Raw genomic sequence first — 21415 nt, forward strand, 5'->3', positions numbered from 1 at the left:
GTGATGTTCTTCACAAACCTAGGGCAGGCTCTCAAGGCCTGACAAGCAAGTTGGGTTTAAACGCATCTGTTTTTTTTCCAGTGCCATCCCACAGAACACCAAACTGATCACACCCCCACCCCCTACCCCGCCCCCCTTTCGCCCCCCCAGTAGGCCGTTAAAGTCAACACTACTATCTGCTTTTTCTCTCTCTCTTTTTTTTTGTGCACATATGTTGTGTGGATCAGTCCACAGGCTTTGACATCTTCTTGAAACTGAAACTGACTGCTCTTGTCCTCAGAGAGCACATGACAAGGGCCCAGCAGCATGGATGACGAAAGTACACAATAATCTTGCTTTCATTTAACATCAACGTTTCCCTTTTTTTTTTCATGTCATTGTGATTGAAATTTGGAGAACTAAATCTGTTCAACAACACTATCACCATGAGACAAATGAGACAAACCGACTATTTTTGTGTTGCCAACAAACTTGAGACAACCTTCAACCATGCTGAACATGTCCCATTTCCCCCCTTTTGGCAGTAGGTCAGAAAATGACCATTGTATTTGTTCGTTCATTCATTAAACAATTTGAATTCCACATTTATTGTATCAAGTTCAGTTTTACAGGTGTCAAAACTGTGGGCCCCACATCTGTTTTTGTGTGTTGGGGGCGGCGGAGGGGGGGGGGGGGGGAGTTTAAGAGCAGTTACTTTAGTCATTTGTTATCATGACTGCCTTATCAAATTTGCCATGAACCAATTCCACTGTACAGCAGCATGTGACAGGATCTCTTTGGGAAATTTCTGTCAAGCGATACACACCCTTCCCCTCTGGATCAGTTTACCATGGTGAACAAACAGAACCAAACCAAAATAAACATTCATAATGAAGCAAAAACACAAAAACAAAAACAAAATCATTCTAATCAAATTCAAATCCAACAGACTTTACAAACTGCTTCAAGCGATTAAAACAGAGTTTTCTCCCAGCTCAATCAAAATGCTCATCAAATAACAAAGTGAAATGAAAACAAATGAATGAGTAAGCGGCATACCCTTGCCTGATCACCACGCACACATCAATCATCGTTTTATATGAAACAAAAAGACATTTAACACTGAAACACAGAGATGTAGATCTAGAAAATCTAAGGAACGCCAAGAAAGACAAAGAATGACAGAAAGAAAGAAACAAAAAATAATAATGATAATTTTTTTTTTTTTAAAGACCAAAGGTATCAATCAGTAAATGACTGAATGAATAAAAATAAAGCATACACTCTAAAAAAAAACATTCAAAATCATCTTCCATAAAGGCTAAGCTGCACAAAATAAGGGCCCACCATGTACCACCATGGATGATGAAAGTACACAAACATCTCGCTTTCATTTACATCAATGTTTCCTTTTCTGCAGCATATGACATGATCTCTTTTGGAAATTTCTGTCAAAACAATACACACCCTTCCCCTCTGGAGTCTACCATGGTGACCAAACAAAAAAAACACTTTTTTTTCCCTTCAGGGCTTGACTAAGTTTCAGTTTCAGTTTCTCAAGGAGGCGTCACTCACTGCGTTCGGACAAATCCATGTACGCTACACCACATCTGCTAGGCAGATGCCTGACAGCAGCATAACCCCACGCGCTTGTCAGGCCTTGAGTGCATGCTTATATATTTGTGTACCTATCAGAGTGGATTTCTTTTTACATAATTTTGCCAGAGAACAACACTGCCATTGCCATGGGTTATTTTTCAGTGCGTCAAGTGCGTGCTGCACACAGGACCTTGGTTTTTTTTTGTCTCATCTGAAAGACTAGATGCTCAGTTTGATTTTCCAGTCAAACTTGGGAGAAAGAGCGGGAGCGAGATTCGAACCCACACCCTCACAGACTCTCTGTATTGGCAGTTGAGTGTTTTAACCTTTCTGTCACCTTCCTCCTATGGACTAAGTGACTAAGAGCACTGGGTTAGGCTGCTGGTCAGGCAGATATTTGCATAGCTGATGTGGTACAGTGTATATGGATCTGACCGAAGGCAGTGATCCCTCCTTGAGAAACTGAACTGAACTGAACTGACAAACCAAACCAATTCAAACATAGTGACACCTGCTTCAGAATCTGAACTAAACTGAATTGACAAAACAAACCAATTCAAACATAGTGACACCTGCTTGAGAATCTGAACTGAACTGAACTGATAAAACAAACCAATTCAAACATAGTGACACCTCCTTGATAAACTGAACTGATAAAACAAACCAATTGAAACACAGTGATGTCTCCTTGAGAATCTGAACTGAACTGAACTGACAAAACAAACCAATTCAAACATAGTGATGTCTCCTTGAGAATCTGAACTGAACTGACAAAACAAACCAATTCAAACATAGTGACGTCTCCTTGAGAATCTGAACTGAACTGACAAAACAAACCAATTCAAACATAGTGACACCTCCTTGATAAACTGAACTGAACTGACAAAACAAACCAATTCAAACATAGTGACACCTCCTTGATAAACTGAACTGAACTGATAAAACAAACCAATTCAAACATAGTGACACCTCCTTGATAAACTGAACTGAACTGAACTGATAAAACAAACCAATTCGAACATAGTGACACCTCCTTGATAACTGAACTGAACTGGAACATAGTGATGTCTCCTTGAGAATCTGAACTGAACTGACAAAACAAACCAATTCAAACATAGTGATGTCTCCTTGAGAATCTGAACTGAACTGACAAAACAAACCAATTCAAACATAGTGACACCTCCTTGATAAACTGAACTGAACTGACAAAACAAACCAATTCAAACATAGTGACACCTCCTTGATAAACTGAACTGAACTGAACTGATAAAACAAACCAATTCAAACATAGTGACACCTCCTTGATAAACTGAACTGAACTGAACTGACAAAACAAACCCATTCGAACATAGTGACACCTCCTTGATAAACTGAACTGAACTGACAAAACAAACCAACTGAAACATAGTGACACCTCCTTGATAAACTGAACTGAACTGAAAAAACAAACCCATTCAAACATAGTGACACCTCCTTGAGAAACTGAACTGAACTGAACTGTCAAAACAAAACCATTTAAAAATAAACTTTTATAATGAAGCAAAAACACAAAAACAAAACAAAAACATTTTATTTGAATTCAAATTCATTCTCAAAAGACTTTATTCTCTGCTTTAACTCACTCCGGACAATGAAACGCTAAAGCGTTCCTGACGTTAGGTAGCATTCTGGACAACCAAACGCTATAGCAGTTTCGACAATTAAAAGTTTTTCCATGTTTTCCTCATGGGTTGGCATAACAATCGCAGCTACACCAGGCATTGCAAACGTGTCAAGGGTAGAATGGAAAGTTTCTTCATGAGATTTCATAACAACACTCTCCACAGCGAGCCAGCAAGTTCAGGACCCCACACAACATGTTAATCTGGATACGTATCTAAAATGGCGTCGTAGGTGATACAAGTGGAAATTTTTGGAGCAAACTAGATCACGACAGCGGCTTTTACCGCTGCTGAAGTGATCGAAATGCTTCAAACTGAAGGTTTCGACATCGACGAGGATGATGAAGACATTGAATAAAGTATCTGCAGTGAAGAAAGCTACCAGCAAGAAATTACTGATAGTGATATTCAGCTTCTGAGAGTAGTGAAGAGGGAGGGGGGTGGGTTTTCACAAGACGTGAGGAGAGGGGTCAGTAGGTCAAGCACAGTGAGTTTCATTCAGTTACTTTTTGTTTCATACTTTTTGTGATTTTTTTTACTAACCTTAACAAATGGGTCATCTGTAGGGAAAAGCAAGGGAGATAACTATTCGTCCGGAGTGAGTTAAACAATTAAAATAGAAAAAAATATTCTTTCGTTTCATCCCAAATGCTTGTCAACAAATAAGAAAGCAAAATGAAAACAAATGAATAAGCAACCAACATACCCTTGACTGATCACCGCACACACATCAATCATCATTTCATATGAAACAAAAAGACATTTAACATTGAAACACAGAGATCTAGATCTAGAAAATCAAAATCAAAAGGTAACCGAGAAAGAAAGAAAAAAAAGAATTATAGAAAGAAAGAGGAAGAGACAAACAAAAACAAAGCAACAAGCAAAGGAATAACAAAGGTATGAATGAGTGAATGACTGAATAAATGAAACAAAGAAGTAAAATTGCACAAAACCAATATACAAGAAAACTGGTGTGGTTTTTTTTTTCATGCAGAGTATTATGTTCTGATAATTCTGGCTGCCTATCTGCCATTTCTGTGGACCCTGCACAACTGTGGATTAGTCTTTTATTGTATTTGGCACAATCAGAAAACACTGTGACTTTCATGAGAGCAATTCACCACACTACGCTGTTAAGATTGTTTTCATTTGTTTTTAGCTTTACTGGTATGCATACATGAATACACGGAAATACACTCTTTCAGCACACACACACACATATAGCACATACACATGTGCACAATATATGCACACACATGTGCACACACACACACACACATACATGCAAAGGAACTCCTTACTTTTTTGCCCTTTCCTCCAGACGGCTGAGGCAGGCGAAAGATCTCCACTGGCCAAAACCGGTTCCTGGCCACTGCTTCTTGTAATCTGGTTACACAGTAAGATAACTATGCCATCTGAGGTCATTTTTTGTTGTTTTTTTTTTTTTAACTGAACGCAAAGTTAGCATAAATATCAGCTTACTGCTCGCAAAATATTTCAGCAGTTGCTTCCTTAAAGTCTTAACTCCCGAGAGCAAGGTTTCGGTTGCGCATGCGCACTAGAGCCTATCCATAAAAGGGAAAGGGGCGGAGTTTATCTATAAAAAGCGCGAGCACGTGTCCGGTAGAAATGTAAACATGTGGGAGGTGAAAGCAAAACAAAGACCGACTCACTGTTAGCGGAGAAAGATATCCGTGTACTCCTGCCACACAATGTGGTCGTTTACGGTTGCCAACGTCGAGGGGCTGTCTGCATGCTTTCCAATTCTCACCGGACAGTACCACGTGCTGGTGCTATTTTTATCTGACAGACACGTCTAGCGCAAACACAAACGGCTCTAGCTCCGCCCCTTTTCTCTGCATTCAAATTTTGTATTACGTGTAGCTGACACATTTTGTACTTTCCAAAGTCAATTCAGGTCTAGATTGGAAGCTGCTAGGCAAATCTTGCTCTCTGCCATAAATGAAGCCAAACCGTAGCTTTATTAGGCTTTTATTTTGAATAAACCTTCACCGACGTCACAGTGTCAGACTCTGGTGAGAAACTGGCTTGATTCAAATCGCCCGCCATTTATAGTCCGGTTCAGGCTTTAAGCCAACAAGCTAAAAGTACAGAATGAGAAGACAACTGATTGAGAATGCAAAACTGAAAATGCCCACTGTGTCATGGAAATATCAAAAATCGGTCCAAGGTAAATCAACTGAGTGTTATTGATAAATCAGTTTCAGTATGGAGAAAGGTGGCAGAACGGTTGAGATGCTTATCTGCCAATACAGTGTCCGTGCAGTTCTGGGTTCAAATCCTGGTCTTTCCCTGCCACCCGAGTTTGAATGGAAAATCAAACTGAGCGTCTAGTCATTCAAATAAGACAATAAACCAAGGTACTGTGTGCAGTGCACACTTGGCGCACTGAAAAAGAACCCATGGCAACACAAGGTGTTGTACTCTGGCAAGTTTCTGTAGGAGAAATACACTCTAATAGGTACATAAATATAAATATGCATGCACAAAAGGCCTGACTAGTGCGTTGGGTTATGCTGCTGGTCAGGAATCTGCCTGCAGATGTGGTGTAGCGTATATGGATTTGTCCAAACACACTGATGCTTCCTTCAGCAACTGAAACTGGAACTAAAACCACAGACATATCAGTACTTGGGGTACAAAGAGTTAACTCTTTCACTGCCAAGTTTCTGCATGAAAAACACTCCCCAGCACCAAATATTTTAGACTTGATGCTGTCAGTCACAGGCTTCAGTTCATGTCAAAACAACACAGTTGACTTGACCACTTCAAACTGGGTCAGGGAGCAAAGGTCAATCGTTCTATTGACCGGGAAACTGGCTGCAGCTGTCAAGCGTTGTTACAATGTAAATAAAAATTAAAAAAAAAGGTCCTTTTAACATGACCACTTGATGCCAACAAAGGTCGCCTATTGCAGTGTATTGTCTAGTCTACTAAGATTGCCTATGGCACTGAAAGAGTTAACTCACTCCGGACAAAAGACCCCGATCAAGGCCCTACTGTTTATAACTGTTTCAGATGAAGAACCCTGATCGGGGCCTTAGATAGTTTTGAATTTTTGGCGTGGCACCTAATTTACATAATGAAGTTAAATGCTAAGAATATCTTAACTGGCCTTTCCACTCTCCACTGCTACCAATAAATGCAGTGTGTGCTGCTGTGCTTGTGAGCAGTAGAGTTATTTTCGCAGTGACTGATTCATGTGAACAGTGCGTGTCAACAATGGCACCTGACCCAGTTTTGTCTAAGTCACAAAGTAGACAAAGGAATTAGACAAAGGGGCCCTATCATGGCTATAAAACATTCTGAATTGAATCTGTTTCAAAACTCTTTGTGCTTTCCTGGATTTATAACTCATCAGTGTGTGCAAATTTCGGACAAAAAAATTTGGATACTTTCATCATCTCACTGAATGACAGCATTAGAAGGGAGGAAGTGTAATATTTTGTCCCCAGCTAACTCGTTATGTTACTGATCGGTTTGGAAGTTTTCAGTTCATAAATTCTGTTTTTTTTGGCAATTTGATTTCTTACCCATACAAATTGGTCATCTGTGTGGGAAAGTCAGGGAAGCTAACTGGTAGTACTAAGTGAGCAAAGTGACCCACGCTTTCACGGCGGACGACTCCAGGTAGCAGCGTCGCTCAGTGTTCCAGGTGACCCTCAGTTTCTCTGCCTCCGACATCTGTCGGTGTTCACGGTCCTCTTTGCCACGGAAGTCTCCGTCCTCGTCCTCAACAGGGTCAGAGGCGATGACACTGAAACAAGGTGCATGATGGGAGTGATTGTGTGTGTGAACTCTGTGTGTGTGTGTGTGTGTGTGTGTGTGTGTGTTCCTTTGATCAACATCAGAGGCGTTGACACTGAAAAATGGTGCATGATGGGAGTGATTGTGTGTCAACTGTGTGGGTGCATGTGCATCCCCTCTGTGTGTGTGTGTGTGTGTGTGTGTGTGTGTGTGTGTGTGTGTGAGTTCCTTTGATCAACATCAGAGGCGTTGACACTGAAAAATGGTGCATGATGGGAGTGATTGTGTGTCAACTGTGTGGGTGCATGTGCATCCCCTCTGTGTGTGTGTGTGTGTGTGTGTGTGTGTGTGTGTGTGTGTGTGAGTTCCTTTGATCAACATCAGAGGCGTTGACACTGAAAAATGGTACATGATGATGGTACATGATGGGAGTGATTGTGTATGAACTGTGATTGGGTATACACCTCTATGTGTGTGTGGGGGGGAGTGGGGGGGGGGGGGGGGTGCATGTGTATGTGCATGTGACGGTCTGTGCAGCACTTTCAACATAGTAAACCAACCAAACTTCCCCAACGTGAACATTACTCAGCCATCTGCCATTAATCACACATTAAATCACGATCAAATCATCAGTGTTCACAACTTTTCAGGTCATTGTAGACAAGCTTCTGCGCACTTAAATACAACAGTATGAATCATTGGCAATATCCACATTTCTTCCCTTCCACTCCTCTGTGTGACTGACAGGAGTGAATGTCCACGCTTTACTGTGGACACTACTCATTCCGTCTTGAGGAGAAAAAAAATTGTGGATATAGCTGAATCATTTAGTAGTGAAAAATTCTCAGGTCTTGATAGATACAAAGGGTTCTGTGACACAGGTGACACAGCGGACAAGAGTTGTTCACCTGTCAGTGATGTAGACAGAGTTGGCCACGGCGGTGCCCGGACTGGCCCATTTCTTCTGCTTGTTGGGCAGCTCCTTGTCGGTGCCGGGCCGCAGCGTGCCTCCTGGGAACACCACCGGCGTTTCCTTCTGGAGAACACACCAACCACAGTCCTCACTGTCACTGTGTATGCTTCTGTCTGTCAGTGATGTCCTATTTTAGCGTCCTGAATGAATGATGGGCGCAATAACCGAGTGGTTAAAGCAATGGACTTTAGATCTGAGGGTCAAAGGTTCAAATCTCGGTAACAATGGACTTTAGATCTGAGGGTCAAAGGTTCAAATCTTGGTAACGGCGCATGGTGGGCAAAGGGTGGAGATTTTTCCAATCCTCCAGGTCAACATATGTGCGGACCTGCTGCTAGTGCCTGAACCCTCTTCGTGTGTACACACAAGCAGAAGATGAAATACACATGTTAAAGATCCTAAAATCCATGTCAACGTTTGGTGGGTTATGGAAACAAGAACAAGCTCAGCATGCACACCCCCGAAAACAGAGTATGGCTGCCTACATGGCGGGGTAAAAACAGTCACACACATAAAAGCCCACTTGTGTACATATGAGTGAACATGGGAGTTGCAGCCCACGAACAAGAAGAAGAAAAAGTGTCCCAAATTATTGCACCTATTAGTTACATTTTCATGGTTTGTGGGACCCAAACTGGAAAAAGCAAGATGGTGGCACGATAGTTTAGTGACTGAATCCGCATCACAGTTGAGTAAAATAACATGCAAAATAAGAGTCGAAATCCACTGAAAATGGGTTACAACATCTACTATATAACGGTAATATTGTTTCATGCATGCACAAAAATTGCCAGTAAAATAGGTTCCTTAATTTAGGATGCCAGAACAGGAGTTTACCCATTCTATATGTCAGCTGGTTGCAGTGGTTTGTGGAACAGTGGCCTAGTGGTGAGGGGCCTGGCTATAAAGTGAGAGTCCACAAGTTTGAATCCCCAAATACTATAATACAGTGTCTGTCTGTTGTTGTAGTCTTTTTGTCTGCCTGCATGTCTGCGTCTTTCCGTTTATCTGATGACTGACTGACCACTTTCTCTATCGTACCCCCTCTGTCTGCGTGTCTGTCTGTCTGTCAGTCTCTCCACTCAAGAAGACAGTTCTGCTGTCTTGCACACCTTTTAACATGCTTGTTGTGTCATGCTTTAGTTGATAAAATTGAATGTGTAACCACTGTGTGTGAGGGTATGGCAGTACGTGACCATGTGGAGACAGTTACTGCTGCATCTTACTTCACCAAAGGGGAGGATCCTTGATCATTTGTCTGTATCTGTGTTGATGTAGAAGTGTGCATATAAATTAAATGCTACAGCTGCCAGAAAAAAAAAAGTAACAGATAAATAGACATTTATAGAAAGCGAGAGAGAGAGGGAGAGACACAGAGACACACAGAGACAGGGGGAGAGAGAGAGGGGGGGTGGAGAGAGGGAGAAAGAAGGACAGAGAGAGAGAGAGAGAGAGGGAGATGGGCAGACATTAAAAGACAGACAGACACAAACAAAGCAAACAGAAAGAGAAGCAAGAGATGCAGGACAAAGAGAGGCACTGAAATGGACAAAGAGACGTGGGCAATCAGAGAAAGACAGAGAGAGAAAGAGACAAAGGCAGAGAAGGAGAAAGAATAAAACAATAACACCTATCGCAAACCTTTAGCTGATCAATAATGATTCGTAACCTTCTGAATATATTCAGATCAGGAAGTCATTCAACAGTTTGAAAGAGATGACAGCAGAGACAGAAAGAAGAAGAAGAAGAAGAAGAAGAAGAAGAAGAAGAAGAAGAAGAAGAAGAAGAAGAAGAAGAAGAAGAAAGATAATAAGATAACTTCTATCACAAACATTTAGCTGATCAATAAAAAATTATAACCTTCATGGAAATATTCAGATCAGGAAGTTGTTCAATAATCATTCAATGACCAAGATTAGCAGCTAGCAAACACAGATCCAAACTGGAAGCTCCTTAGCCATAAGCCATTAACTGTCTTTATTTTACACGAATTTAGTTCCCATTTTCTGTATAAATCTGCCTTCAAACACACATATGTACAAATCTGCCTACATAGGTATCTACGAGTTGGCATGTGGTGTGGTGTGGTGTGGTGTGTGTGGTATGGTGTGGTGTGGTGTGGCGTTATGTGTGTGTGTGTGTGTTTGTGTGTGTGTGTGTGTGTGTGTGTGTGTGTGTATGTGTTGTAATTCCTACTTTCAATTTGTTGTTCTCATAAGCCTTGATTATAGTGTCATGTGTTGTCATTTTTTTATCATTCCATTTTCCCCTATATTGATATCAATTGTTAGCCTCTGAGCCCATGTGCTACGGAAGTAGAGCGCATAATAAATATCCATCATTGTTCTTGTTGTTATCATCATCATCATCATATCATCATTATTATCATCACAATTATCATTAATGATATCATTATCATTATTATGATTATGATCATAATTATAGCGAATTTATGTAGCATTTACCAGTATACCTCAGCATTTGTGAACACTTGACACTTGTTTCTCAGAATATGACCTTTTTTTTTTTTTAGTATATAACAAAAACATAGCACTTTTGAGGGCCTTATATAAAGTATAAAAAAAATCTATCCATGCATAAAAAGAACAAAAGTCATGATATGATGACTGCTTTGAACTCTAAATGATCCAGACTTAATTAGGAGTTGGCACTGTCATGGAAAGCAATTCCCCTTCACACACACACCCACGCCACACCACTGGCAAGCAACACTGAATGAAAACTGACGGACACAATGACGAACACTACTGGCATCTGTCTTCATGTGCATCTGTAATTGTGCATACATACAAAAATGTATCTATATGTGTCTGAATCTCAAAACCTACCTGTATTATGCTGTGTTATCTGTTTGTCTGTTCTGCACACGTTTTAAAAAAAATAATTTTATTTCATTTACTCTTTTTGTTTTAATTATTGAAATAATGCTTGCAACAGATAGTTTAGATGACGCTTGTCTCATTCGTGAAAGACTTATTTCTTGTACATTCTGAAATAATGTTTGCAACTGATAGTTCAGATGAACCTTATTTCATTCATGTAATATCTGTTTATTGTTTTGTTTTGCTTTTTCCCTTTTTCCATGTGTATGTGTAATGAAAAATTGAAAACTACAATTCACAAAAAAAAGGACAGATACTGGCAAATTTACAAGCAAAGCATTCAAGACACCCCCCCCAAAACATCTTGATACAGAAAACCACAGACATACATGTGTGCTCGCTTTAAGACATAACTTTGCGTGTGCACTCTGATACGCATAAACACGTACAATGTGACAAAACATCCGAGTGCAAAAGCATATGCAGTCACATACGCACACACATACACATTGATACATGCAAACACTTTCACACACACACACACACATGCACACATACACACGCACACACATTCATATGCGTGCACACACACACACACACACACACACACACACACACAAGCACACACACACATGTACATATATATATACATGTACACACAGAAACACACATAGACACACACACACACGTACATACTGCATACACATGCATGCACACACACTCACACACAAACACACACACACACACAAAATTCCCTACAATTCCCAGTCAAATATACAACAACAAAAAAATCCTGATGACAAATGAAATAAACATATATAACACACACTTCAAAACCACCCAACATTCACTGCCAAGCCATAATTATGGCATGTACACGAATCCAAACCCAAACCAAACACCGAACACCGGTACTCCATCCATTCACTTGCCTTTGTCTCTTGTCCATCCTGCAAAACCAGTCTTCCACATTGCATTTTTGGGTGTGAGATAATCCCTCTAACCAATGTACTCACACAAAAATAAAAGAGTGTTGTTGTTGTTTTTGCTTTGGTTTTTTTTTTTTTTTTGCTTCTTAACTAAGACTAAGAGCAGTATAAAATGTACACAAGTTCACATGAATATGCACTGATCTATACAAACTTGCACACGTATATATGCATGCTCACACATACACATACATACATCCACACGCATATGTATGCACGCACAGTCATTCACTCACAAACACACATACCACAAGACACATACCCTGCAAAAACATCTATGCATATACGTACATCCACACGCATGAACATTATACACACAAACAAACAAAACAAACACACATACATATACACCCATCCACACTCATATATACACACGCACACACACACACACACACACACACACACACACACACAGAACACCCTCAGACATACACATCCACACTCCTCCCAAAAACTCCCCCCCCCACATTCTCTCTCTCTCTCTCTCTCTCACACACACACACACACACACACCACATCTGTTACACACACACATCCATACACACATTCACATTTCACATCCACAGACACACACACACACATTACACCCACAGACATGCACAAGCACACTCCCCATCCCCACCCCTACACCTCCCTCCCCTCCCCCCCACACACTCACACATACACCCTTCCCCAAACACAACATGCCCTCCCCATCCCCTCCCCTACACCCTCCCGCCCCCCGACACACCCCTCCCCCAACCATCCCTCCCCGCCCCCACACTCCACACCCATACCCACCCACTCCACACAGATACCCACCTCAGTGCTGCAGGGCACAGGCAGGGCGGCACTGTAGAAGAATTGGGTGCCGGTCAGTTGCCAGCTGTCAGGGGGAGAGAAGAGCGACTCCACGGTGACTGTCATCAGGTTCCCGTCCTGCAGCTGCTGCGGGTCCAACAGGGCCTCGTTCACCCCCACCGTCACCTCCATCTCCGGCTGGCAGAGGGTGTCAAGGTCAACAGTTAATCCAGGACACATAACCCCCATCCCCACCACCATCCCCACACCCCAGCTGCTGCAGGTCCAACAGGGCCTCACTCACCCCCATCGTCACCGCCATCTCCGGCTATCACAGGGTGTCAAGATCAACGGTTAATCCAGGACACACAACCCCCCACCCTCACCCCCACCCCCTAGCTGCTGCGGGTCCAACAGGGCCTCGCTCACCCCCACCGTTACCTCAATCTCCGGCTGGCACAGGGTGTCAAGATCAACACACACTCCCTCCCCGCATCCCCCCACCCCCAGCCCCCAGCTGCTGCAGATCCAACAGGGCCTCGTTCACCCCCACCGTCCTCCATCTCAGGCTGGCACAGGTGTCAAGGTCAACGGTTACTCCAAAACCCCTTCCCCCTCCTCCCCCTCTCTCTGGAAGAGTTAAATAAAAGGTTAAAGGCCCCAAAACCAGGGCGGCAAATTCGCTTCCTCTGTGTCCAGTGTTTGGCATAGATCACCCCCATCTCTGGCTGACACAGGATCAAGGTCAAAGGTTGTTCCAGAAACCCACCCCTTCTGTAAAGGTTGAAAAAAAAAGAAGTTAAAGGCCCCATAGCCTTTTACAGCCATCACGGCAACAAATTCATATCCTCCAGGGCTTGGTATAGGATGGCGGGGATCCAGTCCTCTCCTTCTGTAGTTTTAAGCTTTCCCAACTGAATATAGGTACCCAATCATATCTGGGTGGGAGTGAGGAAAATCCAGGTAAAGTGCCTTCCCCAAGGGCACAACACCTGTCCTGAACGAGGCCTTGATCCTTTGATCATTGGTGAACACTGAATCACAAGTCCAATGCCTAACCGATCCTGCCAAAAAAGTGGCTCCTCCAAGGGAGAACATGGAAGAAACTGGAGTGAAGAGAACAAAAAGGGAAACAAAACATGGCAACAGTTCAGTGGCATGATTAAGCAGCACACGATGAACATGTACAGAAATGAGAAAATGCACAGTCATAAGCTATCATCTGCATGGAGGAGCTGTTCTAAAAAGATGCAAACTGCGTCAACATATATGAACAGTGTGTTTGGGGAATTTAGTTCAGCAGAGGTGTACTGGAGTAATATTTCAATGATTTTGCATAATCATTCTTGTAAACTTAGATAGCTTCAGCAAAGTTGTTTTATCCTTTGTCATAAATAGAATAGAATAGAATTCAAATACATTGTCACTACCTGTTCACCATTTTCCAAAATTCAGTATATTCAAATCAGCTTTTCAACCCCTTAGTCCCAAAAGAACTGTAGCTGACTGTATTGTAGGGTAAAAAACTGTCACATGTAAATACCCATTTGAAGTCATAGATATATGGGTGAATGTGAGAGTTGTGGTCCCAGAAAAAAACAAAAACAAAAAAAAACCACTTGCGAATCACAGGGTCATGCCAAGATTTCAGCCTTAGGCACCACAGTGGAGCCGTGGTCTGGTGGCAACATGCCCATCTAGGAAGCATGTGTCTTCTGGTTCCAGTCCCACATACAGACCAGGATTTTTACTCTGCCCTCCAGAAGACCTTGAGTAGTGCCCTTGATGCTAGTCTTTCGGATGAGATGAAAAACTGAGGTCCCGTTTGCAGCATGCACTTAGTGGCACGTGAAAGAACCCACAGCAATGAAAGGGTTGTCCCTGGCAAAATTTCTGTCCCAAAATCCACTTTCACAGTAAAACATAACACACTTGCAGAGAGAACAGAAGAAAAAAGAAAAGAAAAGTGTGGCACTGCACTGTGGTGACACTCTCCTTTGGGAGAACAAAGGAAATGTTCTTCCTAAAATTACGTTTAAGTAACATACTTACCATGACCCACTAGTGCAGACTCCAGCAGGGGTCTGATTCCTGTCCTGTGCAAACTACTACCCGCCTATGCGGAGAAAATGAAAGTAGCTACGGCCAATAACCTCCCTTAGTAGGTTACCTCCCCTGTGCATCCCTGACTAGCGCCCTCTTTTTATGGCAATTTGCCACAACCAGCGCAGCGTGCAGGGAGAACAGAAAGCGGGGAGGAACGGGAGGGTCTGAAATGTGGGTCACGGTAAGTATGTTACGTAATTTTAGGAAGAAAATTTCCTTTTGATTACACATACTTAACCGTGACCCACTAGTGTAGAATGGCACAACAAGGTGCAGGGCTCATCTGTTCTATTGTCAGTGCGCTGCGATGGAGGTAACTTACTTCGGGAGGTTATCGGCCGTAGCTACTTTTGTTTTCTCCGCACAGGTGGGTAGTAATTTGCACAGGACAGGAATCAGACCCCTGCCGGAGTCTGCACTAGTGGGTCACGGTTAAGTATTGTGTAATTAAACCCAAATTTCACACTGAGATATCGGTTGTGACCACACAAAAAACAGTAATACAATGCAGTAAATACAATACAATACAGTAGCTCATACACTTTGAAAACCAAGACGGTAAAAAAAAAAAAAAAAGAAAAAAAAAAAAAGAAAGAAAGAGATGAATACTCACTCGTGGATTTTCTGGGGGAATGGAATCCAAAGGGGAGCCCGGTAAAGAGTTGATGACCAGTGTGTACTTGCAGCTGGTCTCTCCTGGGTGAGTACAAAAGACTTACAGGTTCAAATGCACCCACACAGTTCAGTTCAGTTCAGTTACTCAAGGAGGCATCACTGTGTTCGGACAAATCCATCTACGCTACACCACATTTGCTAAGTAGATGCCTAACCAGCAGCACACACACATAGACATTTATGGACCATGATTTTTAGTCACCTCCAACCCTCCCTCCACTAGACCTTGAGTGGTGGTCTGGGTGCTAGTCATTTGGATGAGACAATAACAGTCCCATATGCATTTTGCAGTGTAGCAAAAGTTTTTAAAAAAAAAAAAAACCATGCCAAGAAAACCATTGTCCATGGCAACACCCTGTTGAAAAATCCACTTTGATCGTAAAACAAATATGCCTGCAAATATATAAAAATAAAATGAAAAATAAAAAAAAACCAAGGGTGGTGCTGTAATGTGGCAACATACTATCCCCAGGCAGAGTAGCTTAAATTTTACACAAAGAAATATGTTGTGACATAAAGTAATACAATACATGCACACTCACACAAACATATAGAAGCACAACAAACATGTGAGCATCCACACACAAATGCAAATGGACACACACACACGCCCACTCTCTCTCTCTCTCTCTCGCTATCTCTCTCTCTCCCTCATTCTTTCAGTTTCTCTCAGTCAAATGAAAGGTGAAGAGTAACCTTTCAAACCACACTGGACAAATGATATTGTATCAATAAAACTAAAAGCAATCACAGGTACCAGTACTTGCACTGGAATACTGGAATGAAATATCCCACAACAAATCAACAAAACAATGGACAATATAATATCATGTCAACCTACAAAAAATGCACCAAATTCAAATAATCATGACATAAACTTAATTGTGTACTATGCATAATCAATATTTCTTTACTGACTACTTCCGTATATAACATACATATAGACACACAGAACAATTTTCCAAACATCTGGGAAACTTCTCAGATGAAATTTCCAGAAGGAGAGAGTTTAAGTTTCAGTCTTAATTTCCAGGAGGAGGTATCAAAGTGTGAAGGCTGATCCATGTACGCTTCAACACATCTGCTTTATTTATTTAAAAAAAACAACAAAAAAAACAACAACAAAACATATATATATATATATATATATATATATAAGAAAAAAAAAAGAGCAACACCTGATCTACTCAGTGGAGTGATGGCCTAGAGGTAACACGTCTGCCTAGGAAGCGAGAGAATCTGAGCGTGCTGGATCGAATCACGGCTCAGCCGCCGATATTTTCTCCCCCTCCACTAGACCTTGAGTGGTGGTCTGGACGCTAGTCATTCGCATGAGACGATAAACTGAGGTCCCGTGTGCAGCATGCACTTAGCGCACGTAAAAGAACCCACGGCAACAAAAGGGTTGTTCCTGGCAAAATTCTGTAGAAAAATCCACTTCAATAGGAAAAACAAATAAAACCGCACGCAGGAAAAAATACAAAAAAAAAAGGGTGGCGCTGTAATGTAGCAACGCGCTCTCCCTGGGGAGAGCAGCCTGAATTTCACACAGAGAAATCTGTTGTGATAAAAAGAAATACAAATACAAATACAAATATAAACCCAAGGTGCTGGTCAGGGCCTTGAGAAACCCACCCTTGGTATATATAAAACGAGTGAAGGCTACATAGAAGGCAAATGACTGAATCATAGTAAGAATTTCCAAACACCTAAACATTGATCCGTGATTTATCTGCCAATCATCTTCTGTTTCCGATGGCTCAATACTGGCACTCATGTATGAATACAGCGAATAATACTGTCAATGAACTTATAAAATTGCAAAATATTAACCGATTGATTATCATACATACTGTGAAGGTGTTGGTGGATGAGGACAAAAATCTACAAAGATACCATAGTGAGAGTAAATGATGACTACTGATGTGAAACCACACATATGTTATGCATGCATACACATGCAACTATTTCAATTTTTCTAATGGTATATTGAATCTTGCTCCTTCATTCTTTTTAATCTGTTAAATCTTTTGAACAGATGTGGTGTTGAATGTATAGATCAATCCCCATACTTTGACACCTCACTGAAACAGAACCTGACACTGCATTAATGTGAAAACTATTGGAAAAATTAAAACCAAGTACCTTTCACTAACGGCAGCAGATCCACGGTACATTGACCCAGAGTGTTGGTCTTTTCCTCCTTCTGGCGTCTCTCCTTCGGCAGAACTTCTATCACCGTCACTGTCACACATGCGCGCGCGCACACACACACACACACACACACACACACACACACATGCACATGTACACACACACACATTACAAGGTGATTGCTTAATGCATTATTCAAGCATTCAGGCTTTTTTTTTTTTACCATCTTAAGAATCAGAACCAGAATCACTTTTACTACCCAAGAAAGAGAAAGTAAGTGAAGTTATTTCTCTTACAGAGGTAATAAAGTTACTCTCATTCTTCATATTGTTGATTATATACCAGGAATTATGTAAAACATTACCAAAATATAGGCATTTTCTACCAGATATAATAATAAATAGCGTGTCATGTGATTACAAACATAAACCCCCTTTCTTCACACACACTCAGACAAACATATACACGCTCACACGAACACACACACACATATGAAAACACACACACACACATACACACACACATACAAACACACATACACACACACTTTCACAAACACATATAAACACACACACACATATATATATATACACACACAAACACACACACATATAAACACACACACACACACATGAAACACACACACACACACACACACACACACATGAAACGAACACACACACACACACAAACGCCAGCATAACTCACAGACAACAGGCTTGTAGGCGATTTCATCCAGGGCCAGCGGATCCTCAAAGGTGCAGGAGAGGTTGGTGGTGAAGTTGAACTCTGCAGGGGTCTCGGCTGTGCAGTCCACTTTGGGGGACTCCCCCAGCACTTTCTCCGCGAACTCCACCTTCACCATCACATTTACCGTGTCCCCCTTGGAGCCACGCTGAAACACCACACACATTGTGATGAGACGGACCTCAGTGAGGTTTCCAGATTCTCTTTCAGTTTCTCAAGGAGGTGTCACTGCGTTCGGACACATCCATATACGCTACACCACATCTGCTAGGCAGATGCCTGACCAACAGCATAACCCAACGCGCTTAGTCAGGCCTTGAGTGTGTGCACACATATTTGTGCACCTATTCAAGTGGATTTTTTTCAGGATTTTTTACATGATTTTGCCAAAGGACAACACTCTCATTGCCATGGGTTCTTTTTTAGTTCGCCAAGTGCGTGCTGCACACAGGACCTCAGTTTATAGTCTCATCTAAACAACGACTAGATGAATACGAATGACTTGGGAGAAAGGGCGAGAGCCCAGACCCTCATAGATTGTGTACTGGCAGACGAGCGTCTTAACCATTTTGCCACCTTCCTGTTAAGGAGTGACGTGATGAGGAAGGTGGCAGAGTGGTTAAGACACTCATCTGCCCATACAGTGTCCTGAGGGGCTAGGTTCAAATCCTGTTCTTGGCCTTTCTCCCAAGTTTAGTATCAAGTCATTCAGATGAGACATTGAACCAAAATCTGGAGTGCAGCACACTAAAAATGAATTCATGGCGATATACAAATTGTCCTCTGGCAAAATTCTTTGGAACAAGTACAATCTGACACAAATATACTTATGCATGAAGGTCTGACAAGCATCTTGGGTTATGCTGCTGGTCAGGCATCTACCTGGCACATGTTGCTGCATATGGATTTGTCCGAATGCAGTGATGCCTTCTGGAGAAACTGAAACTGAAACTGGGTGAGTCTGAGAGGAAACTGAGATTCTTCTTATTATTATTGGTTTATTGTCTATTCATGTGCTACAACTTGATTTAGACATATATGCATTCATTCATTTCAGCATAAACACACTACCTCATACATTGGTTTGTCGAGTAGGTGAGGGTTTTGATGGAGAAGGGGGTGTCATAAGAAAAAAAACAAAAACCCAAAGCACCAGCTAATTGTGGAGTGGTGGGGGCTTTGGGTTGAGAAGTCATCAGTCATATTAACAATAAAATAGACTACAGGCTATCCAGCACAGACAGAAACACATGACCTCAGTGACTGATGTCATAAATTGCTGGGAATCATACATACAAAACACCCTGAATATCACCATTTCATTCGTTCAAATCTATCCTCCTGTTCTTATATTGGATTGTGAGAGGTGGACAGTCAAATAAAAAAAAAATGTACTGAAATAGTGCATAACCAACTGCAGGTAACACTTTTTGAATGAGGAAACTGAAACAACATCTGAAAGAGCACACCAGAGACTCTTCTCCCCATGGGAGAGTACATCAACACGAGCGCTTGCCACTTCTGAAATATTATGCAGAAAAAGGTTGCAGCTGTTTTCATTCTGCCCAGCCCTATGTAAAACCTGCCCAGAACCGACACTGCATCCACATGGTAAAAAAAGAATGATGAAACTGACACATAAGTAGGAAAAGACCAACAAACGGAAAGAGAGGAATATAAACATGTGAAAATACATAGGTAACAGGAGACAGACTGATATACAGTAAAATAGATATCAAGAAAAAAATCCTAGACTCCCTCTTAAGCTTGCCCTTCACACCCAATTCACATGTACATTTATCCCCACCCCCTCCCTCATCCCCACTTTCACTTTATTTTCCACTATTTGTATATATAATAATGTACTTACCCACACATAATAATGTGATCTTGAAAGTCACTGTGATCATTATTGTTTGGACAGAGAATTCCTATCATAATGATAAAAATAAATTGCTGATGACAAATTATATATATATATACATAGTTATATGTATAGCCATAAAGTTATATAAGCTAAAAGAAATACACAGTATTCCAGTGAAACATTCTGAAAACCATATGACTCAATAAAGTAATGACCAATAATGGTCAAAATGTTGACCGTGGGTGTACATGGAAGAAGAAGAAGAAGAAGAAGAAGAAGAAGAAGACCAAAAAATATAGACTTGTACTGTACCAGATTGCGTGCAGTGCACACAGTGATGGCGATTGGCTCTGGTGGCCGCACGTGGACAGGTTCTGTTTCTGCCATGCTGGGCAATTTTAACTGCAAGAAGATAACATAGGTTTGTCAGTATCAACTATAGTATTTTTCAATTATTCCACTAATAACAACCTTTGAAAATACATGGTGCATGAAAAATGTAGCCTAATTTCATGTTTTCTGTCACCATAAGTTTACTGACTCTGTGAGTCCTTCTCTCCCCCCCCACCCCACCCCTCCCCCTCTAACACACACACACACACACACACACACACACACACACACACACACACACAATTTTGATGGAATTTATGAACGCTCGTGTACGTAATTACGCACATTCATGTCTTAAGTTTGTTCAGGAAAAAAAATTCTATATCAGAAAAATGACCTGGACTAAATTCATAAATGACATAGCTTTATAAAGGAATCTGGATACAGAGCAAGGAGATTAATTAACAACTCAGTACAGATAATTATTTGTGTCTGTGTGTGGAGAAACACCAACAGAGAACAATTTTTCAGTAAACAGTGCCCGGTCATAAAAACCAGCAATCTTTTTGTCAGTATGACGTTTAGCGGAACGCTGACAATTGACAAATCTTCAGTATAATAACCAAAAACTTTAACGAATGTATTTAAGCAATAAAGATGTGATTCAAACGTAACGACTGCACGCTTACCTTCTCAAGTTAAATTCTCAACTTCCGGTTTCTCTTAGCAACAAGCCCAAACATGTTGAGAGTAACGTCCCTTAGACAACACCCTGGAGCGATGACATTCCCTCCTTTCCCTCCCTGTGCGTCCTTCACCTTCTGCAATGTAGGTGGGCGCCCGCGCCCGGGCGCGCGCGCGTGCGTGCGTGCGTGTGTGTGTGTGTGTGTGCGCGCGCGCGATCGTGCCCACATATGTGTGTGTCTGTGTGTGCGCAG

General features: G+C 41.6%; 1 protein-coding gene across 9 annotated transcripts in view; it reads right to left on the minus strand.

Annotated features, from left to right (window-relative positions):
- Positions 1-21200, minus strand: part of LOC143281195 (cilia- and flagella-associated protein 70-like) — a 69487-nt gene extending 48287 nt beyond the window's left edge. For 8 of the 9 annotated variants that reach the window (XM_076586253.1, XM_076586250.1, XM_076586256.1 and 5 more), the window contains exons 1-10: positions 21167-21200; positions 20457-20546; positions 18239-18425; positions 17522-17620; positions 15315-15397; positions 12617-12793; positions 11759-11776; positions 7919-8046; positions 6871-7020; positions 4544-4628 (exon numbers count right to left, since the gene is read on the minus strand). In XM_076586253.1, the coding sequence (XP_076442368.1) occupies positions 4544-4628; positions 6871-7020; positions 7919-8046; positions 11759-11776; positions 12617-12793; positions 15315-15397; positions 17522-17620; positions 18239-18425; positions 20457-20531 (1002 nt within the window). In that variant the 5' untranslated portion in view covers positions 20532-20546; positions 21167-21200. The remainder of the gene's footprint in view (positions 1-4543; positions 4629-6870; positions 7021-7918; positions 8047-11758; positions 11777-12616; positions 12794-15314; positions 15398-17521; positions 17621-18238; positions 18426-20456; positions 20547-21166) is intronic. The other variant, XM_076586249.1, reaches the window with a different exon arrangement.
- Between the last annotated feature and the right edge of the window lie 215 nt (positions 21201-21415).

Source organism: Babylonia areolata, chromosome 4, assembly GCF_041734735.1.
Source record: "Babylonia areolata isolate BAREFJ2019XMU chromosome 4, ASM4173473v1, whole genome shotgun sequence".
Lineage (NCBI taxonomy): Eukaryota > Metazoa > Mollusca > Gastropoda > Neogastropoda > Buccinidae > Babylonia > Babylonia areolata.